This window comes from Mustela erminea, chromosome 19 (assembly GCF_009829155.1).
Source record: "Mustela erminea isolate mMusErm1 chromosome 19, mMusErm1.Pri, whole genome shotgun sequence".
Taxonomy (NCBI): Eukaryota; Metazoa; Chordata; class Mammalia; order Carnivora; family Mustelidae; genus Mustela; species Mustela erminea.
Genome location: NC_045632.1, coordinates 25,434,792 through 25,460,929, shown reverse-complemented (window position 1 = coordinate 25,460,929; position 26,138 = coordinate 25,434,792). Strand labels below are relative to the sequence as shown.

Genomic DNA, 26,138 nt, shown 5'->3' with positions numbered 1-26,138 from the left:
AAATTCCTCATATCAGTGAGATCATATGATAATTGTCTTCCTCTGATTGACTTATTTTGCTCAGCATGATACCCTCTAATTCCGTCCACGTCATTTCAGATGGCAAGACTTCGGAGTTTTTTGATGGCTGCATAGTAGTCCATTGTGTATATCTACCACATATTCTTTAACCATTCATCTGTTGGTGGACATCTAGGTTCTTTCCATAGTTTGGCTATTGTGGACATTGCTGCTATAAACATTCAGGTGCACTTGTCCCTTCAGGTCACTTCATTGGTATCTTTAAGGTAAATACCCAGTAGTGCAATTGCTGGGTCATAGAGTAGCTCTATTTTCAACTTTCTGAAGAACCTCCATACTGTTTTCCAGAGTGGCTACATCAGCTTGCATTCCCACCAACAATGTAGGAAGGTTCCCATTTCTCCACATCTTCGCCAACACCTGTTTTTCCCTGACTGGTTAATTTTAGTGATTCTGACTTGTGTAAGGTGGTATCCCATTGAGGTTTTGATTTGTATTTCCTGATGCTGAGTGATGTGGAGCACTTTTTCATATGTCTGTTGGCCATCTCGATGTCATCTTTGCAGAAATATCTGTTCATGTCCTCTGCCCATTTCTTGATTGGATTATTTGTTCTTTGGATATTGAGTTTGATAAGTTCTTTTTAGATTTTGGATACTAGCCCTGTATCTGATAAGTCAGTTGCAAAGATCTTCTCCCATTCTGTCAGTTGTCTTTTGGTTTCGTTGACTGTTCCTTTGCTGTGCAAAAGCTTTTGATCTTGATGAAATCCCAATAGTTCATTTTTGCCCTTGCTTCCTTTGTCTTTGGCGATGTTTCTAGGAAGAAGTAGCTGTGGCTGAGGTCGAAGAGGAGGCTCCCTGTGTTCTGCTCTAGAATTTTGATGGATTTCTTTCTCACACTGAGGTCTTTGTTTTTGTGGTATAAGGAAATGGTCCAGTTTCATTCTTCTGCATGTGGCTGTCCAATTTTCCCAGCACTTTTTGTTGAAGAGACTGTCTTTTCTTCATTGGACATTCTTTCCTGCTTTGTCGAAGATTAGAGGACCATAGAGTTGAGGGTCTATTTCTGGGGTCTTTATTCTGTTCCATTGATATGTGTCTGTTTTTCTGCCAGTACCATACGATCTTGAGGATTACAGCTTTGTAATAAGCTTGAAGTCTGGAATTTTGATGCCAACAACTTTGGTTTTCTTTTTCAACATTTCTTTGAAAAATTTCATGGTATTTTGATAGGCATTTCATTAACTGTGTAGATTGCTCTAGGTAGTATAGACATTTTCACATTATTTGTTCTTCCGATCCATGAGCATGGGATGTTTTTTCATTTCTTTGTGTCTTCCTCAATTTCTTTCTTGAGTACTCTTTAAGTTTTCTGAGTACAGATTCTTTGCCTCTTTGGTTAGATTTATTCCCAGGTATCTTATGCTTATGAGTAGAATTGGAAATGGTATCAACTCCTTAATTTCTCTTTTTTCTATCTTGTTGATATATAGAAATACAACTGATTTCTGAAATACAACTGAAAATCAATATTTCTATATTGATTTTTATATCCTGACACTTTACTGAATTCCTATATGAGTTCTACTCGTTAGAATGGAGTCTTTTGGGTTTTCCATATATAGTATCATATCATCTGCAAAGAGTGAGAGTTTGACTTCTTTGCCGATTCGGATGCCTTTTATTTCTTTTTGTTGTCTGATCACTGAGGCTAGGACTTCTAGACTGTGTTGAATAGCAGTGGTGATGGTGGACAGCCCTGCTGTGTTCATGACCTAAGGGGAAAAGCTCTCAGTCTTTCCACATTCATAATGATATTTGCTGTGGGTTTTTTATAGATGGCTTTTATGATATTGAGGTATGAACCCTCTCTCCCTCCACTGTGACGTTTTGATTAGAAAGAGTGCTGTACTTTCTCAAATGCTTTTTTGGCATCTACTGAGATGGTTCTTGTTCTTTCTTTTATTAATGTATTGTATCACACTGATTGATTTGCAGTTGTTGAACCAATCTTGCAGTCCAGGAATAAATCCCACTTGGTTGTGGTGAATAATCCTTTTAATGTACTGTTGGATCCTGTTGGCTAGTATTTTGGTGAGAATTTTTGCATCCATGTTCATCAGGGATATTGGCCTATAATTCTTTTTTTTTTTTTTAAGATTTTATGTATTTATTTGACAGAGATCACAAATAGGCAGAGAGGCAGACAGAAACAGAAAGAGGGAAGCGGACTCCCTGCTGAGCAGAGACCCCCCAAGGCAGGGCTCGATCCCAGGACCCTGAGATCATGACTGAGCTGAAGGCAGCGGCTTAACCCACTGAGCCACTCAGGCGCCCTAATTCTCCTTTTTGATGGGGTCTTCGCCCAGTTTTGGGATCAAGGTAATGCTGGTCTCATAAAATGAATTTAAAAGTTTCCCTTCCATTTCTATTTTTAGCAACAGTTGCAGGAGAATAGCTATTAATTCTTCTTTAAATGTTTGGTAGAATTCCTCTGGAAAGCCATCTGGTCCTGGGCTCTTGTTTGTTTTTTGGGGAGATTCTTTGATGACTGCTTCAATCTCCTTATTGGTTATGGGTCTGTTCAGGTTTTCTGTTTCTTCCTAGTTCAGTTGTGGTAGTTTATACATCTCTAGGAATGCACCAATTTCTTCCAGATTGTCAAATTTGCTGGTGTATAGTTACTCATAATATGTTCTTAACTATAATTATAATTATGTTCATAATTATGTTCATAATTGTTTGTATTTCTTTGGTGTTGGTTGTAATCTCTCCTCTTTTATTAGTGATTTTATTAATTTGGGTCCTTTCTCTTTTCTTTCTGATAAGTCTGACCAAGGGTTTTTTTTGTTTTTGTTTTTGTTTTTTTTTTTTTTTTTAAAGAACAAAGGATACTATGGTAATTTTATTTTTTTTTAAGATTTTATTTATTTATTTGACAGAGAGAGATCACAGTAGACAGAGAGGCAGGCAGAGAGAGAGAGAGAGGGAAGCAGGCTCCCTGCTGAGCAGAGAGCCCGATGCGGGACTCGATCCCAGGACCCTGAGATCATGACCTGAGCCGAAGGCAGCGGCTTAACCCACTGAGCCACCCAGGCGCCCCTGACCAAGGGTTTTATCAGTCTTATTAACTCTTTCAAAGAACAAGCTCCTAGTTCCATTGATCTGTTCTACTGTTCTTTTGTTTCATTGATTTCTGCTCTAATATTTATTATTTCTCTTCTCCTGCTGGGTTTAGGCTTTCTTTGCTGTTCTTCTTCATCTCCTTTAGGTGTAGGGTTGGACTGTGTATTTGAGACCTTTCTTGTTTCTTGAGAAAGGCTTGTATTGCTATATACTTTCCTCTCAGGACTCTCTTTGCTGCATCCCAAGAACAGTTGTGTCTTCATTTTCATTTGTTTCCATGAATTTTTTAAATTCTTCTTTAATTTCCTGGTTGACCCATTCCTTCTTTAGTAGGATGCTCTTTACCTTCCATGTATTTGAGTTCTTTCTAACTTTCCTCTTCTGGTTGAGTTCTAGTTTCAAAGCATTGTGGTCTGAAAACATGCTCTTATTTACAAGTGCATTTCATTGGGAATGATTTCAATCTTTTGGTATCGATTGAGACCTGATTTGTGATCCAGGATGTGATCTATTCTGGAGAATGTTCCATGTGCACTACAGAAGAATGTATATTTACTTGCTTTGGGATGGAATGTTCTGAATATATCTATGATGTCTATCTGGTCCAGTGTGTCATTTAAAGCCTTTATTGTTGATCTTTTGCTTAGATGATCTGTGCATTTCAGTGAGGGGGATGTTAAAGTCCCCTACTATTATTGTATCATTGTTGATGTGTTTCTTTGATTTTGTTATTAATTGGTTTATATAATTGGCTGCTCCCATATTCAGGGCATAGAAATTTAAAATTGTTAGATCTTCTTGTTGGACAGACCCTTTAAGTATGATATAGTGTCCTCCCTCATATCTTACTATAGTCTGTGCCTTAAAATCTAATTTGTCTGATATAAGGATTGCCACTCTGGCTTTATTTTGATGACCATTAGCATGCTAAATTGTTTTCCACCCTCTCACTTTAAATCTGGAGGTATCTTTGGGTCTAAAATGAGTTTCTTGTAGACAGCATATTGATGGGTTTTGGTTTTTTATCCATTCTGATGCTTTGTGTCTTTTAATTGAGGTATTTAGCCCATTTATATTCAGGGTAACTATACAAAGATACAAATTTAGTGCCATTGTATTTCCTGTAAGGTGACTGTTACTGTATATCGTCTGTGTTCCTTTCTGGTCTGTTACTTTTAGGCTCCCTCTTCGCTTAGAGGACCGCTTTCAGTATTTCCTGTGGGACTGGTTTGGTGTTTGGAAATTCTTTTAGTTTTTGTTTGTCCTGGAAGCTTTTTATTTCTCCTTCTATTTTCAGTGATATCCTAGCTGGGTATAGTATTCTTGGCTTCATATTTTTCTCGTGTAGTGCTCTGAATATATCATGCCAGTCCTTTCAGGCCGGCCAGGTCTCTGTGAATAGGTCTGCTGCCAATCTAATTTATCTACCATAGTAGGTTACAGACGCCTTGCCCCGAGTTGCTTTCAGGATTTTCTTTTTGTCTCTGAGACTTGTAAATTTTACCATTAGATAACGGGGTATTGACCTATTTTTATTGATTTTCAGGGGGGTTCTCTGTGCCTCCTGCATTTTGATTCTTGTTTCCTTCCCTAAATTAGGAACATTCTCTGCTATAATTTGCTCCAATATACCTTCTGCCTCTCTCTCTCTCCTTCTTCTGGGATCCCAGTTGTTCTAATATTGTTTGTTTTATGGTATCACTTATCTCTCAAATTCTCCCCTCATGATCCAGTAGTTGTTTATCTCTCTTTTTTTAATCTCAGCTTCTTTATTCTCCATCATTTAGTCTTCTATATCACTAATATAGTGATAATCTTCTGCCTCATTTATCCTAGCATTAAGAGCCTCCATTTTTTATTATACCTCATTAATAGCTTTTTTTATTTCAACTTGGTTAGATTTTAGTTCTTTTATTTCTCCAGAAAGGGACTTTATTTCTCCAGTGATTCTCTACTATCTTTTGTGCTTTTTTTCAAGCCCAGTTAGCATCTTTTTAATAGTCACTCTGAACTCTAGTTCTGAGATCTTACTAATGTCCATATTGATTAGGTCCCTAGCTGTCGTTACTGCCTCTTCTTTTTTTTTGAGATGAGTTTTTTTGTCTTGTCATTTTGTCCAGAGAAGAATAGATGAATGATAGAACAAAGTGCTGGAAGGCTAACAACAACCCCAGGAAAATACACACTAACCAAGTCAAATAGAAAGTATCTATTTTATTCGATCTATTCAAATATATATCAAAAATATTTGATCTATTCAAATTTTCTTTTCTATTCATAGAATTGAACAATCTGTTAAGTTTATAGGTCTTCAGAATGGTTTGATAACTATCTAGATGAATTCCTGGGACCAGATGAAATTTAGGTCTCCTACTCCTATGCCATCTTGCTCCTCCCTCTCTACTATAGAGTTTTCATATATTCTTCACTCAGATTCCCCTAATAATGTGGTAAAACTGAAAATTAACACTGATTTAGTATTATCGACCAATACATTATATAGACCTTATCCACATGTCACTAGTTTTTTCATTAATGTCTTTTCTGATGCAGGATCCCACACTGCATTTACTTAATATCTATCCTTGAGTCTCCTCAATCTGTGACAGTTTCTCAGTCTTTAATGACCTTAATATATTTGAAGAGCACTGGCCATTTTTTTAGTAGAATGTCAGTTTGGGTTTCTCTGATGTTTTCTCTATTCTTTTGAGGTTACATATTTCTGTCAATATCACAGAAATGATACTACACCTTTCTTAGCTCATCACACCAGTGAGGTAGGGGGATACATGTGGATTTGTCTCATGCTAACTTTGGTCACTTCCTTAAGGTGCTGTCTGTCAGGCTTTTCCACCATAAAGTTACTGATATTTTCATTTCTAGGTAATAATTGTTTTTGAGACTATGCAAATATCCCTTTGCTCACTAATTTTAGCATCTGTTAATGATTTCTGCCTGTGATAGGAATTATTGTAATGTTTACCTAATGGTAGTTTTCTGCTTCCATTATTATTCTATTTATTAGTTGTAATTCTACTGTGAGGAAGAGTTATTTTTCCCATTTATCTCTTCAGTGATTTATATCAGTATGAGTTTATTGGTATTTATTTTATGCTATTATTGTATATATAATTATAGGGCGCCTGGGTGGCTCAGTGGGTTAAGCCGCTGCCTTCGGCTCAGGTCATGATCTCAGGGTCCTGGGATCGAGTCCCGCATCGGGCTCTCTGCTCAGCAGGGAGCCTGCTTCCCTCTCTCTCTCTCTGCCTGCCTCTCCATCTACTTGTGATTTCTCTCTGTCAAATAAATAAATAAAATCTTTTAAATTAAAAAAAAAATTATATATAACATGTAATTATTATAATATTAATAATAATTTATTACTCAAAGTCCCAGCTTTAGCCCTTGGGAGCTCCTTCAAGTTGTCCCTTTCAACTTTTGATGTGCCCTTCCTTTTTTTTTTTTTTTTTTTAATTAAATTATTTTCTCACTTCCTGTCACCACAAGATGACCCAGGCTCAACTGTGTTTTCCTTAGCCCAGCCCTGAGACCGAAAGGGTTAGAAGCCCTTTCCTTCTCTTACAGAAGGCACTGCTAAAAACACCTTTGGGTTTTTTTAATAAAAATCATAATGAATCTGTGGATTGCTTTTGAGTAGTTTAGTAGTGTCATCTTAATAAATGTTAAGTTTTCCAGCCCATGAACCTAGGATGTCTTTCCATTTATTTGTTGTCTTTAATTTTTTTCAGGAGTGTTTAGTACTGCTTAGTATGCAAGTCTACAAGTCTGCATTGTGAGTGTGTAGAAAATCACCTGATCTGTGTTGTGTTTGTATCCTGCAACTTGCTGAGTTAGTTTATTAGCTGGGTGTGTGTGTGTGTGTGTGTCTGTGTGCGCGCGCGCGCGCATGCGCACACGTGCACATAATCTTGTTAAAGTTTTCTTCATATAAGATGCTATTGTCTGCAAACAGGTAATTTTCCAATTTGGGGTACTATTTTATTTTTTTATTTCCTTTTCTTGCCAGGACTTCTAGAACGATATTGAATAGAAGCTAAAGGAGACACCTTTGTCTTCTTTCTGATCTTAAGAGCAAAGCTTTTAGCCTTTTACCATTAAGTAGGTTGTATCTGTGGGGTTTTTATATATAACCTTTATCATGTTGAGGAAGTTTTCTTCTGGTCCTAGTTTATTGAGTGTTTTCATCATGCAAGGATGTTGAATTTTCTCAAAAGCTTTTCTGATTCAGTTGAGATGATTATGTCATTTTTTTTTCTCTTTATTCTGTTAATGTGTTGTATTATATTGATTGATTTTTTATATAAAACCATTTTTATGTTCCAGAAATAAGTCCCACTTGGTCATGGTGTATGATCCTTTTAAAATGTTGCTGAATTCACTGCTAATATTTTGTTAAGGATTTTTGCATCAATATGCATAAGGGATATTGGTCTGTACTTTTATTTTCTTGTAGTATCTTTGTCTGGCTTTGCTATCAGGGTCATGCTGGTCCATAGAATCAAAAAGAAGTAACCCTTTCTCTCCAGCTTTTTGGAAGAGTTTGAGAATTGATGTTCTGTAAACATTTGGTAGAATTTCCCAGTGAAGCCATCCAGCCCAGGGCTTTTCATTGTTGGGAGATAGTTTGATTACTGTTTCAAACTCCTAGTTAGAGAGCTATTCAAATTTTCTGTTTAGTTTCATTCAGTTTGGGTAGAATGTATGTTCCTAGGAGTTTGTCTGTTTCATCTAGATTAGCAGTTTGTTGGTGCAGAATTGTTTTTAAGATTCTCTTTTAATCCCTTTTATAGTGTAATATCTACAATAATGTCTCCACTTGAGTTTCTGATTTTAGTAATGTGAATCTTTTCATCTGTTTCTCTTTTTACTTTAGTCATTGTAACTAAAGTTTTGCCAGTTTTGTTCTCTTCAAAGAACCTTTTTTTTCTTTTCTCTAATTTTTCCATTTTCTATTTCTCTTCTCTATAATTTTAGCATTTCTGACAAAGGCATAGAACTCCAAGCTTAGTTTTTCCTTTTTTCCTCATTCTTTAAGGTTAAGTTACTGATTTGAGATCTTTCTTCTTTTTTAATGTAGCATTTATAGGTATAAATCTCCTTCTTTGTGCTGTTTTCACTACATCTCATAAAGTTCTGCTGTGTTGTGTTTTCATTTTCATTTATCTCAAGGTATTCTTTAATTTCCCTTCTGATTTCTTCCTTGACCAGTTAGTGGGTTAAGAGTGTATAATTTAATTTCCACATCTTTATGAATTTTCCAGTTTTCATTCTGTTACTGATTTCTAGTTTTATTTTAGTGTGATTGGAAAAGATACTTTGTATGATGTCAGTCTTTTAAGATTTTTGTGTGTATGTGGTGTAACATATGGTCCATCCTGGAGAAAGTTCCATATATGCTTGAAAAAAATGTGTATTTTGGCTGTTGCTGGATGGAACTTTCTGTATATATCTATTAGGTCTATTTGGTTTATAGTGTTATTCTTTATTTGCTTATTAATCTGTGTAATTGTTCTACTTATTATTGAAAGTGGGATAGTGAACTCTCCAACCATTATTGTAGAATATCTAATTGTGCCTTGAATTCTGATAGTGTTTGCTTCTTATATTTTAGGAGTCTGACTTTTGGTTTATATTTTTTTATAATTGTTGTATCTTCTTAATGACCCCTTTTACCAATATAGTGTCCCTCTTTGTCACTTGCAACAGTTTTGATTTGAAGTCTATTTTTTGTTAATATTTGTATGGCCAGTCCAGCTATCTTTTGGTAACTATTTGCATGGAATATCTTTCTCCATTTTTTCACTTTCAGTCAATTTATATTTTTAGATCTAAAGTGAGCCTTTTGTAGAACAGTATATAGTGGGATCCTCTGGGGGTTTTTTAAATTATCTATTCTGCCAATCTCTGCTTTTTGAATGGAGGGTTTAGCTCATTTACCTTTATAGTGATTACTGAGATGGAAGGACTTCTTCCCTTTTGCTGTTAGTTTTCTAAATGTCTTAAAGCTTTTTGTCCCTCGTTTTCTTCATCACAACCTTCTTTTGTGGTTAGATTTTTTTGTGGCAACACATTGGAATTTCCTTTTGTGTATATTCTTTAGATTTTGTGTGTGTGTGTGTGGTTACGTGTTTGTCTTTCTATGAATTGGTTACGTCTTTAAAAGTCATTTTTACTATTTTGTGAGCTCGTGAGAACCTTTTTATATTGAAGAATGGGTAACTCATGTATAGATACTGACCCAGCTTAAAAGTGGAAAATGTCCGAGGACAGATTTTAGGATTCTTTCCTTTAACTCCTGATAATTCACGTGAACAAATCCCAGGAAAAATTGGTTCTATTGCCTTTTTTCCTATCTCCTATAAAAATCCAAGTGACTTGTCTATACTTCCTAATAATTATTTTGTTGATTTTGCTTATTATAAATACAAACCATATTAATTAGCTTTGATATTTTTTGAAAAACTGCTTTCAAAAATACCATCATGTTTTTGGCTAGGTTTTGACTGGCTTGGTTTAACTTTAATCTATATTTGGATAGTGCTGATTAAGCCCTCTGACTAGTCCCTTTCCTCACGGTCACCTCTGTATGAAAAAAATTACCATTTAAAGACTTATCCACACTGCCCCAGTATAGGTGACTGTGTATGTTCATGCCACGTATATTTTAAAAATAAGTGTATATCTTCTGTATTGTTCTCATACGAGAAAGAGATATAATTTTAAGATATTATATTATTATGATTATTCCATGGATTCTTTGTTAAGATTATGATTGTATGTGACCTACATAAGCTTTATCATAACTGAACTCTTCCATCTATAATTTAAAAGACTTGATGAATTGCCGGATGGCTAGTTGGGTTATGAAGCCAATTTAGCCAATCAGCCTTCCTACTTGCCTTCCATTCATTTATTTAACATTTATCGTATGAGATACTGTGTTTGCTATGAAGATATGAAAATGAATGAAACAGTCCCTGCTCTAAAGGATGGTCTTTCAAGTGAGGTAACATACATGCAAATGGGGCAGTTGCAGGAATAACAATAACAAACACTGTTTGAGACAGAAAATGAAGTGCTTCCTGATTAAATATCTAGGTTACTTCTAGTAGACAGCATCAATTATGGAGCAAGTAGTCCTTGAAAGGAGGGCCTTTGAGTTTATTTATCCTTGAGGGCAGGTAGATTTTAGAAGGTAGAAATGTTGAATAACTGAGGTTGTTATTCCAAACAGGCTATGGAATGAATAAAACACATACAGCCCAGGCTTATTTGATCAGAAGAAGTGGTAGAAGAAAGAAGAGAGGAAAAATATGTCAAGAGAGGTAGACCAAAACCAAAGTTAGACGGCCTTTAAATTAAAGGCTAAAATTAGAGTTCCTATCAAAGGCATTGGGGAATTTTGAAGAGTTTCATACTATAAATTGACATAATCAGAACCTTGTTTCAACTGGAGTGTGGAGGCTACGGAGAAGGGAGGCTAACTTCCATAGTCAGGGGCCTAGACGAAGATGGTCTGAGAGAGCAGAGACAGAGGGAGAGTTGTGCAAGTAGAAGCAACAAGGATTTGGTGACTGACCAGACTGAAAAGTAACAGAATGAGTCAAAGATACCTACAGTTTCAGTCTGACTGACTTGGAAATAAAAATTGGAGAGATAAGTGGGATAAGTATTGAGTTATTTTGGATTTAGTGAGTTTCTCAAGTAGCTGGAAATGTCAAGAGCGCAGCAGTGATATTTACCAGGAGCAAACTGTGTTGCTGCCTCTTGTTGCCCTATGGATGCATATAAGCTATTTCCAAAAAAATTTTTATCAACTTTTCACACTTGAAAAAAACTGCTATGTAAAGGCTGCTTCACTTCTTCAAATAACTACAAAGCAGTGCTTGATACAAAGATATAGTTTCAGTTAGCAAGAAAGCCTTTCAGCCGTTTCCCTTTCTCCTCAGTTTATTTATTCCCAGCATCATGTACCTGTGCTTTCCAGTGGTGTCCAGCAGCCCCATGTGGCTGTTGAACACATAATGTGGCCCATCTAAATTGAAATGTGCTATATTTATAAAGATAAATCTTGGATTTCAATGACTTGGCAGGAAATAATGTAAAATACCTCATGAATATTTTATATGTGTTAAATGAGAGTGTTTTGGGGATTGTTTCAGGGCTCCCCAACACCACCCACATGTTAGGTGATTTGCTAGAAAGACTCACAGGACTCTGCATGTATTTGAATAGTTACAGCTGAGATTTCTGACAGTAAAGGATATGTGACCAACAAATGGGAGTTACTGTCCGAGTCCTGTCAGAGAAGTCCTCACAGCGTTCCTCAACACTCGCTCCCTCGTATGAAGGACACACTGAGCATGTGTTTCTCCAGCAACAAAAATGCAGTAACATAGACAGTATCTATGAGACAATGTCCAGAGAAGCCCATTCGAGCTCAGCACCCAAGGTTTTTACTAGGAACTGGTCTCACAGACACTTCCTGTGTTGCCTGTACCAAAATTGTGGACTCACAGAAGGAAAGAAGGTATTCGGCATAAATGACATTGTTCACACAAACTCTAGGCACCATGAACCTTATCAGTCAGAACTAAGGGCCAACCTTGCACACAGACCCTTCTAAAGGTAGTAGCCTCAGTCCCGCTGTAGTAACTCTTTTCTGCACAGATATATTGGGTTAAATAAGCTATTAGTAAAATTGATTACACCTGTTTCTTTTTAAAGATCTTTATAATGTGGCTACTTGGTCACATTTTGGCTCGCATTATATTTATTTTGGGCATCACTGATACAAATCTTAAAAGCAAAATTCTTCTCTAATGTGTTTTAGTTAAGGTATTTCTCTATAGACACTAATGATTTCTCCATCAGCACAGATCTGATAAGTAAATATGTGGAAAGTCTCCCTCAAGTTATATCTTCACAATAATCACTAAATATAAGACTTAGCTCCATATCCTAAATTTAGCTTTATTATCCATGAAGAACAGGAAAACTATCCCTCCAAAAAAAAAAAAAAGTCATGTATATGATCAAATAAAGGACTTTGTAAGTTTTTATAAAACAAAAGTCCCAGTTTGGAAATCTCCTTTTAATAAGCACCTTAGAGAGCTCCAAATAGTACATTTTTATGTGCTCATCATTGATTCAAAGTGTTAAACTCTTTTGTTTTTCTCTAAGCTATTAATGATGTGTAATTGTTATGAATCCATTCATGAAAACAATCAATATTTTAGAAAAGGTTTATATGGATGGACTAATTCTACCCATTATAGATTATAGATATGACTAAAATAATATAACTTGGCTAAAACGAATGATACAGAACAGTACTTCCCAAGCACTGAATACTAATATATATCTCACCCTTCAAGACAGGATATGGTTTTAGGAAAATAATTTCTAGGACTACAACTGTGAAAGCAGCAGAAGTTATTTTTGTTAGAATAAATCCATAATGGGATTCTCAGTGACATACTGCCTGTGGCGGTCCTGCAGGCCTCGTTGAGGGACAGACCATCTCTCAGCATCATTGCCACATCTCATGAGAAAGGGAGGGGAACTGAAAGCCTAACCCTTCTTCTTTCTCACGCCATGACCCAGTAGAAAGTCCTCAGGCTATAAGTAGAAAAGAGTTTATAACTGGCACTATTTTTGCAAGTCTCTTTGTCCCTTACTTAAAATTCCAATAATTCAACCATTTTTTATAGTTCTTAGTTGAAGTATGTCATTAGCATCCCATGTCAGTAACTGATACTTCAGTTCTCTTTTTAAACAGCTCTGCTTGTCCACTGAAAATCCATAGAGCTTAACACATCTATAATTATGAGTATAATACATTTCTACAAAACAGTATCTGACGATGTCAGCGCTGCTTTCTAATTGCTTTAAATAATGTGAGAAGCAGTTGTAAAGAACTCTTTAATAAAAACTGAGGGTGTTTTCAACTTACTGTTCAATCAATGAGAAACACTGACCAGAAAACCTTTTTTTCCCCCCTTTTGAGGATTATAAAGAGACTTCAAAATATTCTGTGTCACACAATGTTCTGTGGATAAACTTTAAGACCTAATGATAGTTTGATTCAAAATCAGAATACCTAGAAGCCACAGTGCTGCTTATAACCTCACTCAGCCCATCTTGAAAATAGCTTTTGTTCCATATCTCTTTGTTTGTGACCTGGATAAGACTAGTAAAATTAGAGAGGTCAGTAGGTAATATGATATAGTATGAAAAAGAGTTGTGGTATGACATATAAACAAAACAGAAAACCCCAGTTTTTAGAAGTATCCAAAACTACTGTGTGTTCTCTAGGCCATTGGTTATGTTAAAGTGCACACCTGAGTGTAATATAATTTTATGATCTATGGGACAGAGCTGAGGTAGGTACACTAGCTGATTGTGTACTGAAATAAAATACCAACATACCTTGTCATTGGCTTTTCTGTCCTCAACCTAATGGCTTATTTACGTAACTGGTATCTTTTGTCCTTAACGATAAGCTTTGAATCCATCAAGCATTTCTTTTCTTTTCTTTTCTTTTTTTTTTTAAGATTGTATTTATTTATTTGACAGATAGAGATCATAAGTAGTCAGAGAGGCAGGCAGAGAGAGAGGAGGAAGCAGGTTCCCTGCTGAGAAGAGAGCCCGATGCAGGGCTCTATCCCAGGACTCTGGGATCATGACCTGAGCGAAAGGGAGAGGCCTTAACCCACTGAGCCACCCAGGCGCCCCTAAGCATTTCTTAAAGAATCATGAAATACTTAATGGTTAAATGATACCATTTGGTGGATTCAGTCTCTGAGTAAATTACTGGTTATATACATGATTCTTCTGAGAATAGAAGTATCAACATGACTGAGACCACTAATTTCTGTCTCATCGATTTTATTTTTGTTTTTAAGATTTTATTATTTGATAATCTCACAAAACAAACAGGGTTGCCGGGGGGAGGGAGGTAGGAAGAGTGTGGTGGGGTTATGGACATTGGGAAAGGTATGTGCTACGAACTGTGTAAACCTGGCAATTCACAGACCTGTACCCTGGGGCTAATAATACATTATATGTTAATTAAAAAAATAAAAATTAAAAATTAAATGAATAAAAAATCAAATCAAATAAATATGTATTATTAACAACAAAAAAAAGATTTTATTATTTGAGGGGCACCTGAGTGGCTCAGTGGGTTGGGCCTCTACATTCAGCTCAGGTCACAATCTCAGGGTCCTGGGATCAAGCCCAACATCAGGCTCTCTGCTCAGTGGGGAGGCTGCTTCCCCCTCTCTCTCTGCCTGCTGCTCTGCCTACTTGTGATCTCTCTCTGTCAAATGAGTAAATAAAATCTTTTTTTTTTTAAGTCTTTTTTTTTTTTTTTTAAATATTTTCTTATTTGAGAGACAGAGAACACGAATGGTGGGGAGGGGCAAAGGGAGAGGGTGAAGTAGACTGCCCACTGAGCAGGGACCTTCCCCCGCAACACGGGACTTGATCAAGACCTGAGCTGAAGGCAGACACTTAACTGACTGAGCCACCCACGTGCCCCAGTCTCATTGATTTGAGAACCAGAAGTCTGAAATACCCGGTAGTCCAGCCCACTCTTTTAAAAAGAGGAAGCAGAGACCCAGGGAGTCAGTTAAAATTTTAAGTTAGACAGGTTAACTAATAACAGAAACAATTTTTATTAATTACTAGTCCATCATTATCTCTTCTCTCTGTTTCATAGCACTATTTCCCAAACTCACAGTTCTTAGCTATTTTATTTTAAATTCTTGAGTCATTAGAGCCACCTAGGGGTTATTATACTTGAACAGGAGTGGGTAAGTACCCAGCAAATAAGAAAGTCTAAAAGTTTTTTTACAAAGAGTATTTAATTGTATATGGATAAAACTCGTGCTGAAACTCAATGTAGTTTATAATGGGGAAGGGGAAGGGTTTCACCAATCCTGGCTCATAGTAATTAATCATCGATGATTAGCCTGCTGAACTAGAACTTGGGTGACTTTTACCTTTTGGGGATTCTGCCTTAGAGAGAGATTATATATTTGCCCTCTAATCTCAAAGCAATTTTGGGTGTTATTTTTTGTTTTAATTGAAGAATAACTGACATTCATTCAATATGGTATTAGTTTCAGTGATTTGATATTTACATACATTATGAAATGATCACCACAATAAGTCTAGGTTTCATCTGTCACTATACAAAGTTGTTACAATATTATCGACTATAATCCCTGTGCCGCACATTACATCCCTGTGACTTACTTATTTTATACCTGAAAGACTGTGCCTCTTAGGCCCTTTCCCCTACTTTGTCCTGTCTCCCCATCCCCTTCCCTCTGGCAACCATTAGTTCTCTAGATCTATGTGTCTTTCTGTTTTGTTGGTGAATTTGTTTTTTTTAGAATCCACATATAAGTGAAATCATGTGTATTTGTCTTTCTCTAACTAATTTCACTTAGCATACCTTTTCAGTCTATCCATGTTGTCACAAATGGCAAGATCTCACTCTTTTATGGCTCAGTAATACTCCAGTTCTTGTTTTGTAGAAACATTTTCATTTTTATTAACCTAACGTTTTATTTGTCTCAGTGGTACAGGTCTGTGATTCATCAGTCTTACACAATTCACAGCATTTGTCATAGCACATACCCTCCCCAGTGTCCATCACCCGGCCACCCCATTCCCCCATCCCCCTCCACTTTAGTAACACTGTTTCCTGACATTAAGAGTCTCTTATAGTTTGTCTCTCTCTGGTTTTGTCTTGTTCCATTTTTCCCTCCTTTCCCCTGTGATCCTCTGTCTCGTTTCTCAAATTCCTCATATCACTGAGATCATACGAAAATTGTCTTTCTCTGATTGACTCATTTCGCTTAGCATAATACCCTCTAGTTCCATCCATTACTCCAATTTATATATGTAGTACATCTTTTTTTTTTTAAGATTTTATTTATTTATTTGACAGAGATCACAAGCAGGCAGAGAGGCAGGCAGAGAGAGAGGAGGAAGCAGGCTCCCTGATGAGCAGAGAGCCCGATGCGGGACTCGATCCCAGGACCCTGAGATCATGACCTGAACTGAAGGCAGAGGCTTTAACCCACGGAGCCACCCAGGCACCCCTATGTAGTACATCTTTATTCATTCATCCATTTATGGACACTGAGGTTTCTGCCGTATCTTGACTATTGTTAATGATGTTGCAGTGAACATAGGGATGTCTATATCTTTTTGAATTAGGGTTTTCATTTTCTTTGGATAAATATCCAAGAATGGAATGGCTGGATTATATAGTAATTCTATTTTTAATTTTTAACTTTTTGAGGAACCTCAAAACCTCCATACTGTTTCCCACAGTAGCTGCACCAGTTTGCATTCCCACCAACAGTGCACAAGGGGTCCCATTTTTCCACATCTCCACTGACACTTATTTCTTGTCCTTTTGATAATATTCCTGTGGTCTCAATAAATACCTATTTTTCCAGCCCATCTTCAGAGCCAAATTGAGAAATACCAGATTTCTGGTAAAATCTGGTAAAATCAAGCAGGTGGATACCAAACAGTCTTGTTTGTTTGTTTGTTTATGTTTGCCAAACTGTCGGTTTTATTACTGGTGATGCAGTTGGACAATGTGTATTGTGTTGTATTCCAAAACTTCCTGTGTTTATAACCTAAAGAGAGAGCCTTCTCTTTAGAGGGAAAAGAAATACTAAATTCACTGTTTTGATAAGGTTCATTGTACATTTGTTTTTTGTTGTTGTTGTTGTTGTTGTTGTTGTTGTTGTTATTGTTGTTGTTTTTAAAGATTTTATTTATTTATTTGACAGAGAGACATCACAAGCAGACGGAGAGGCAAGCAGAGAGAGAGAGAGGGAAGCAGGCTCCCTGCTGAGCGGAGGGGCCGATGCGGGACTCGATCCCAGGACCCTGAGATCATGACCTGAGCCAAAGGCAGCGGCTTAACCCACTGAGCCACTCAGGCACCCTGTACATTTGTTTTTTAAAAAGATAGTATTTAGGGGAGGAAATCCAGTTATTATTAGTCCTATAAAATTTTATGTATTTCTTTTCATCTTGAAAATAAGCTTTTAAAAAATATATAAAAATATTTGAGGTCTATCAGTATAATAGAGAGTGGTATTCAGTTTTCTTTCTTTGATGAGATACCTATCATAAATGTAGAATTTTTTAGACAGGAAATACATTTTGCTTTATTATATTTCTGGAAGTCACAATGATTAGTTGATTTTTACGGGCTTCTGTGAATGTGAGAGAAAAGCCATCATGCTTCCTGGCTTTCAGATTCTTGTGTATATGTCTTTATACTGAAAAACACACTATTACTATGTTGGTACTTTTGTCTCCAATCCAGGACTTTATTTCTTAATAGAAGTAAACACACCAAGTCATAATGTAGTGTAACAAATGTTTACATATACAGGAGAAGTGTATGACAGAAACACAGGAGTCACACTAGGTACCTAGGAGAATTGAGGGAATCTTCACAGAGAGGGCTGCATTTTCAGTGTTCTTGAAAGATGAGCAGGTTGTCACCAGGAAGGAAGGAGGAGACATTTCAGGCTAAAGAACAGAACAATTTACATAAAACACGAAGTTACATGGTATATAGTCCATATATCTTTATCATTTTAAAAAATTTAACTTACAGGGCGCCTGGGTGGCTCAGTGGGTTAAGCCGCTGCCTTCGGTTCAGGTCATGATCTCAGGGTCCTGGGATCGAGTCCCGCATCGGGCTCTCTGCTCGGCAGGGAGCCTGCCTCCTCCTCTCTCTCTCTCTGCCTGCCTCTCTGCCTACTTGTGATTTCTCTCTGTCAAATAAATAAATAAAATCTTAAAAAAAAAAAAAATTTAACTTACAAATTCCAAGGAGTGATTTTTTTTTTTCTGGTAAAATCTACATAACATAAAATTTGCTGTTGTAACCATTTACATAAAATTTGCCGTTGTAACCATTTTTAAGTGCGTGGTTGAGTGGCACTAGGTACATTCATATCTTTGTGCACCCATCAGCACTGTCCATTTCCGGAAATTTTTGAGCATCTCCGGCTGAAACTGTCCCATCCAACGCCCCATTCCCCTCTCCTGCTGGGGCCTGGTAGCTGATGTCCTCTTTTCCTCTCAGTGAACTGACACGCTGGGTACCTCCTATACCTGGACTCATACATAATTTGTTCTTTTGTGTCTGGCTGCTTTCAAGCATGTTGTCTCCAAGATTCATCCATGTTGTAGCATTTGTCAGAATTTTCTTCTGAATTTTAACCCTGAATAATAGTCCATTACTTATGTGTGTACCTCACTGCGGTTATCCATTCACCCATCAACAGACATTTATTTAGGTTGTTTCCGCCTTTTGGTGGAATAATGCTGCTGTAGGCTTTGTGACTAATGCTGCCGTGATCACTGGTGTACTCTGTGTTCGAGCCCCTGCTTTCCGGTGTTTGGGCTATGCACCTGGGCGTGGACTTGCTGGAGCAGACACTGTCTGCTGGGTGGGAATTTGGGGGAAACCCCATCCTGTTCACCACAGCGGCTGTACTGTTTTACATTTCCCCCAGCAGTGCACCAAGGGTTCCAGAGTCTCCACATCCTCACCAACATTTTCTTTTAACATTTTGAAAAAATTTTCCAGGCTGTATGCTAGTTCCGTAAGCACCATGGCAAATGTATTCATACTCTCATTACGCTAAAAATGACGTTTGGCACCCAGCTGGAGTAAAAAGCGTTTACCTCAGACCATCTCAGAGAGTACTGGCCCTTGTCTGACTGCGTCTCTAGTACAGAGGGTACTCATGGAAGGAGGAAGGGTCAGTAAACCAGGATGAGTTCTTAGCAACAAACTTCTTCTTTCCTGCAGCTCCCTGCACAGGTAGCACTTTCTTCTGCCACAGCAACATGTGCATCAATAATTCTTTAGTCTGTAACGGTGTTCAGAACTGTGCATACCCTTGGGATGAAAATCACTGTAAAGGTGAGTGCGCTGGCAAAGGCCAACCTTTTTGAGAGAAAAGTGGCCATTGCCCTTCATTAAGAAACACTTAAAATGTTCTCTATAACTGTGCTTAGCATAGCTGCTTTGGCCCAAATGGAAACATAGAATATAACTGTTCCCTTTAAATAGATCATGCATCTCTGGTATGTGGTAAAAGCAAAGAAAAAGTATTTATTCTCAATGAAATTATTCTTTTTTTTATGTACTATGTTTTTTATCTGAAGTTGTTCAAAAGTCTGTCATGATATTTCATGCGTTATTTTAGTCATTCGTATTGTAAAGATACCTTATTCTCAGAATAATTTAGAAAGGGACCTAATATTTTTAAAATTATACAGTAATACTATTTAATAAATACTGATGGATTCAGTCTTAAAAAGCAGTAAAAGCTGGCTAGTAAGAACTGCTTTTTCATTTTATAAAATTTTCTATGCTATATTTCTAGTGTATATCTAAGGTGACTTGTGGTAATAACTGAATATCTACAGGCATTGTCAAATCACTGTCTCAGTCTTAAAGTTTACCTGCCTTCTATCCTCCAAGAGTTCAGTGAATATCTTACTATGAGAATTTAGTGTGATCTGATATGGCTTCTTAAGTACTTGACTTGAAGTATTTTCAGATAATCATTCAAAGGTTGGATCTTGATTATATACCTCAATGGGTTAGCTTGGTCACTTTAGTCCTGTCTTGCTGATGGCCATCAGTAGAAATACTGTGAGGGAAAAAACAGAAAGGAATACTGTGGATATACTTCAGCTTGGCAGTTGGCCAAACACCACAGAGCAGAAAGCTGACCTGACCTGCTAGAACAAGAGTATTTCTTTGGGCATTTCCTCTATATTCATGTTTTTATTTTTCTATTTTATTTTTTTAAGATTTTATTTATGTATTTGAGAGAGCACAAGTGAGGGGAGAGACAGAGGGAGAGGGAGAAACAGACTCCCTACTGAGCAGGGAACGCGATTCGGGGCTCGATCCCAGGACCTGGAGATCATGACCTGAGCTGAAGTCAGACACTTTACCAGCTGAGCCACCCAGGAGCCCCTAGATTCATGTTTTTAATTTGATTTGCAAATTGTATGCCTTCATGTACCTTCTGAGTAAAGAACCAAGTCCTTTTTCTTTTATGTAATCTATCCGACTATATTGTTGGTTCGTTTAACCAGAAATCTTAATGGGATTGTTTTATTTGTTTATAAACCTAATTTTAAATGGCATCATCTGTAGTATATTTGACCCACGTGTTCTCTTTTACCTAAAAATATTTTACCAACTTGTGACAGAACCCAATGAATTTTGAAAGGCTTATTGTTTCTCTTTCTACAGAAAAGAAAAAAGCAGGACTGTTTGAACAAGTCACTAAAACCCATGGAACAATTATTGGCATCACATCAGGGATTGTCTTGGTCCTTCTCATTATTTCTATTTTAGTACAAGTGAAACAGCCTCGAAAAAAGGTCATGGCTTGCAAAACTGCATTTAATAAAACTGGATTTCAGGAAGTGTTTGATCCTCCTCATTATGAACTGTTCTCCCTAAGGGACAAAGAGATTTCTGCAGACTTGGCCGACCTGTCAGAAGAACTGGACAACTACCAGAAGATGCGGCGCTCCTCCACCGCCTCCCGCTGCATTCATGACCATCACTGTGGGTCACAGGCATCCAGTGTCAAACAGAGCAGGACCAACCTGAGTTCCATGGAACTGCCTTTCCGAAATGATTTTGCACAACCACAGCCAATGAAAACATTTAACAGCACCTTCAAAAAGAGTAGCTACACTTTCAAACAGGCACATGAGTGCCCTGAACAGGCCCTAGAAGACAGAGTAATGGAGGAGATTCCTTGTGAGATTTATGTCAGGGGGCGAGAAGACTCTGCACAAGCATCCATATCCATTGATTTTTAATCTTCTACTAAGGGGACATTAGTTATTAAGTGTGTACGTATGCAGTCTACTGAGCACCCGTACTCCAGCCGCCAACCCTTTTCTCCTATCAGAACTAGGAAGACCTTCGTTCCCACTAACCTACTGTAATGGTGAAGCTTTTATTGTCTCAGGCAGCCTATGTGTTAAACCAATCAAGAGACCTGCTCCAGTCCATGAACAAAGTAACAGTCACTATTGCTTGGTGTCACACACACAAGGTACGAGCAAAACAGTATCTGAAGAGGGGAATGGTGGTGCTGAGCCTGGCTCAGGCTGCCTGTTAGGCTCAGCAACAAGAAACTGCTCTGGTTGATACAGCTTGTCAACATTTTGATCCCACAATAAGTTTAAAAATAAGATTCATCTCTACATTCCTTTTGTTTTTCTTTTCTTTAAATTTAATTTGTTTTTTAAGTCCATGATTTGACCATTTTGGTTTCTTAAATATAAATGGTTACTGTACCACACATATTTCAATACAGGCATTTGTTCTAGAATTTGTCAAAATATAACTTGTTACTGTGCTAAGTGCCAATGAAGACCCAGAGTTCTGTTGCACCCATCTGTTTCTTCTTGACTAATTTCTATACTGCTGCCTTTTAATTACTGGATCCTTAGTCCTTATCTTTTGTGAATAGTAGATGATAAGATTTATCACCTTTAAGTCATATTTTGTCTTACAGTAGAAGATTTCATAATCCTGGGATATATGCACCCTTGCCCGTCATGACTAAAAACTTGAAAAAGATTAAAACTTCTAGAAATTCTTTGAATTTTCCCAAATTTGGTCACATGCAGTGGTGGCCTATTCATTCCTGTGCGCAATGTTGTTTCTTTCATTTTGGGGGAGGCCTGTAATTATGTTTCTTTACAGCATTTCTCATCACCAGATTTGTGTTTCCTGATATTTTTATAAGAAGATGATTTTGCTCCCTTTGTACTGGTATATGTTATGGCATATAGTAGCCAAGGTTGTATGATAGTTCAAGGAAAATTCCTGAGAAACTCTAAGAGCCCTCAGATTGCTTCTTACTTGGGACAATACATTTTTCTAGTTCTTACCAAGAATAACAACTTCCACTTTTTTTTAAACTGCACTTTTGACCTTATGTTTTTTTATGGTATGTAAACAATAATTTATAAACATGATATAAAAACTCATTGTGTTTTTTTAGACTTTTGATATTATTTGATACTGTACAAACTTTATTAAATCAAGATTAAAGACCTACACGAGAGATTTCTTCCAGTGTTCACATTAGTGGCTTTGTATACAAATATGCTGTGACGGAACTACACGTATTAACTTATTGTAAAGACCTTGGTAATGTGTACATAAGCTTTTGTTTCCTTTTGTTATTCCATTTAGTTTCTGATAAATTTTTCACTGTGTGTTATTTATTCTAAATCACTACACAAATCTTATATTAAAATATACATTGTTACATGATTCTTCAATCATGTTATTGCACTGAGATTTTGAATCTTAAGATAAATATGGAAAGAAATCTGTTTATCAAATTATAACTAATACAGACATGCCATTTAAAAGAGGTCAATTTTCATTTTGATATTTTTTGTAGTAAATTCTCAATGAAATGAGAGATTGAGGTTTCACTGAATTTCATTGATTTTTTTAAGATAGCACATCTATGGGTTTTCTCAGATTAGTGAAAACTGGGACCTTTACATACGATACATACAAAATACCCCTTCAAGATGTTTCTTATATCACATTTTTTGTTTTTTAAAGTACATAATATCTAGGAGATAAAACCTATAAATACTATATATTCATGATTTAACATTTTTTAAAGTCAGCATAATTTCCTGTTTTAAAAATACAATTTTGGAAGGTAGAAAGACTAAATGAATGTAGTATTCATTGATCTAATGAGCCAGAGCCAGATAAGATAGAAATTCTTTCAGTAGCTATGTTGAATAGGCATTCTAGTAGTTAGTAGCCAGCCAACATTTGAACAGCATAGTAAATATTTAATATAACTGTGATCTCATTCTTCATGCTCATGAAGGAAAACTAGCATATTTTCTATGTAAAATTATATCCATTACAAAAACAGCTGTTAAGTCCATCTTTAACACATACATTGTAATAGAAACTAATACAGTATGCTTAACTACATTAACTATAGTCACTTGTAACTATATTTTTTGAAATGTGTATCCTATTTTCTTTTAAAAGGGCATGAAGAGGCCTACAAAATAGAGCCTTTAAAGAAGACATTCAACATTAAAACAGCATAGAACTACGTAGCTTCAGGCAACTCCACTTAGCAAGTAAAGCTTGGACAACAATTTTGGTTCTAAAGTTTCTGGCTGCTAAAAGAAATGAAATAGTTTTTGTTTTTCACAGTAGAGGACCCAAACTTATCTGCAGAGACTAGCTTTCTCTTCAACTAAAGAAAGAGGATCTTTATATAGAACAACATTTCCTCAGAATTTAAAAAAAAGATGCAAAATGCAGAGAGAAGTCAGAACGGTAAATCTTTATCTAGTGAAGGCACATTTTAAAACAGTCTAGGATCATCGGGTTTGGATCATTGTGTCTTACGGGGGTTAGAACTGAAGAGGCAATGATCAGTATCCGCTGAGCCAGCCTTAAACTGCCACATATTGTAGACCTTCATCGAAGTATAGATGGGTATGAGGCCTTGTTTAAACATTTTTTAGCCAAACATTTACTTGGCGGTACACTACAGGAAGAGAAGAGAATGAAACTTTTCTTAGGCATTATGACCAGCACAATGCTAATCGCTGTAATATATAGTCTTTCATCTTTGAAATCGGTAAGAAAACTTTACAAATTGTTTATTAAAGTAAAAGCCATAAATTTTAGTAATGGAAGATGAACTTTAGCCATCTTGTCGAAGTTATTACACCCTTCACAGAAAACAGAGAAGCCAGTTGTTAACCATACAGTGGAAAAAATGGAAATCTGGAGGGGAGAATATCTTCAGTTCATAAGTGGCCCTAAGAACATCTCCAGTGCTGGGTTTCCTTTCACCTACGATCCTGAGTTTAGCACAAGATCGACACACTCAAGTGCCCACAAATTGCAGGAAACTATGAGCCCAACATCTGAAGTAGGTACAAATGCACCTTTTGTGGAGGGAAGTCTTCAACGTAAAGTTTAACAAAAAGCAAAAGATTTTCCACCTTTCACAACACAAAAGAGATTAAAAAGGCTCCTTTCACTTTGACTTGTTAACAGCTTTTGTGTCTGTCTTTGTCATGTTTCATGTCATTATTAGGCATTAAAAGAACCTCCTAAATGTCTGCTTCTGAACATTTTTATAGTTCTGCTGTTGTCTGATGAACAGGATAAATTAGGTTTCAGGAGTGTGTGGAGTGATGAAACAGGACAGGAGAAAAGCCTAGTTGTGATTCCAGGGGTGATTCTCAAAGGGGATTATGCCCTCCTACAAAATGGTGTCTGCTGTGCTGTTCATGATTAGAAAGGGACCTTGAGTTTGGGGGCTTTTTAAGATCTAAGAAAGGTGATCTGTTCCAACTTCACGAAGGAGAATTCTGAGGCCCAGAGGAGTGAGTACCCACATCTCAGAACCAGTCCTATGCTCTTGCCTTGCCTTTGCTGTTTTTCCCCTGCTTTAGCTGGCTGCAAGTTTTAAAGGTCAAGCAGCTCTAAACAGCAGCCCAGATGTCCCATGTAACCTTGTCGGTCATTCTGATTTAAAATGTAATTTATTCTATAGTAATTTTTTTCAAAGCATTTTACTTTTTTTATTTTAAATCTATGTAACACTATTCTATAATTTTGTTGCCATGACTTCTTGGCATCTGCAAACTGCAAGACAATTACTGTGAATTCTTAATAAACAATGTTAACAATTTATAGGTTTGGCACTAGATTTTTAAAAAAGCTTCAGTGTTTTGCTTTTGTCATCTTTATTAAATCTAAAGGAAACAATGTATACTCTAGAAATTAAAGATTTGTGTGCTGTATCTCTTGAGTTTGGCGAATGATTTGAGTTCTGAGCCACGGTGACAAGTTGACCTCAGATGGTCCCTTCAAAATCAATTTCCCATGTTTTATATACCTCAACAAATTAAAAATTCTGAATTTGCTTTTTTTAGTCACTTTTTATATACTTCTGTGATTTGTTTAATGACTATAAAAACCCAAGAAGCTAATGGCTGGGGTGCATGTTTAGTATATACTGTCTTGAGTAAATTCTTTTTGAGATTCTGTTTATTTCAGAGAGAGAGGAGGGCCTGAGTGAAAGGGACAGGGAGAATCTCAAGCAAACTCTGTGCTGAGTGTGGGGCCTGACACAGGGCTTGATCTCACAACCCTGAGCCAAAGCCTGGAGTTGGACGCTTAACTGACTGAGCACCCAGGTGTCCCTTGAGTATATGTTTTTTTAAAGCAGTGAATTTTTGGTGCCTGGATGGCTTGAACGGTTAAGCGTCTGCCTTTCGCTAGGGTCATGATCCCAGGGTCGTGGGATCGAGTCCCAAATTGAGCTCCCTGCTCAGCGGGGAGCCTGCTTCTGCATCTACCTCTCTCTCTCTCACTCTGTCTCTCATGAATAAATAAATAATAAATAAATAAATCAGTGAATTTATAGAGATGAATATCCAGACCATGTAAGAATTCTTCTATGTAATCCTGGATTGGATGCTTCACAGTAAAGAATATGACCCTTGAACTGGAAATAGACCTTATTTTTGTATTTCCTTGCTTGTCTCATTTTCCAGAGTCTCTAGAATTGGCAAAGAATCCTTATTTCCTTGTAGGGAGAAGTTGGCATTTCCTACCCAACAGCTTCCAAAGTAAAATAATCTTAGTTACAATAAAAAGTAAAAGCATCCTCAGGCTCTTAGACCATTTAAGTCTTCAAATTAATCTTCCAGTGAAGTTAAAAAAATTTTCTTAAGGTGAATTTAGTGTTAGGTTGCCTACCAACGCAGTGTGTTACACCCAGTCACCGACGTGGCAGTGAGGACTTTCTGAGCTGATTGTTAGAACACAGTGTCTTATTGAGGTGC

The 26,138-nt window shown here is 36.8% G+C and overlaps 1 protein-coding gene across 4 annotated transcripts in view; it reads left to right on the top strand.

The window, feature by feature from the left end:
- Positions 1-25,091, top strand: part of NETO2 (neuropilin and tolloid like 2) — a 64,328-nt gene extending 39,237 nt beyond the window's left edge. Inside the window, exons 8-10 of one of the 4 annotated variants that reach the window (XR_004281388.1) lie at positions 19,042-19,155; positions 20,506-21,325; positions 23,311-25,091. Coding sequence is in view for 3 of the 4 variants with exons in the window: in XM_032325420.1 (XP_032181311.1) it covers positions 19,042-19,155; positions 20,506-21,086 (695 nt within the window). In the remaining variant the exon portion in view is untranslated. Of the gene's footprint in view, positions 1-19,041; positions 19,156-20,505 lie in introns of all 4 variants that reach the window. The other 3 variants (XM_032325420.1, XM_032325422.1, XM_032325421.1) reach the window with 3 other exon arrangements.
- Positions 25,092-26,138: the final 1,047 nt, after the last annotated feature.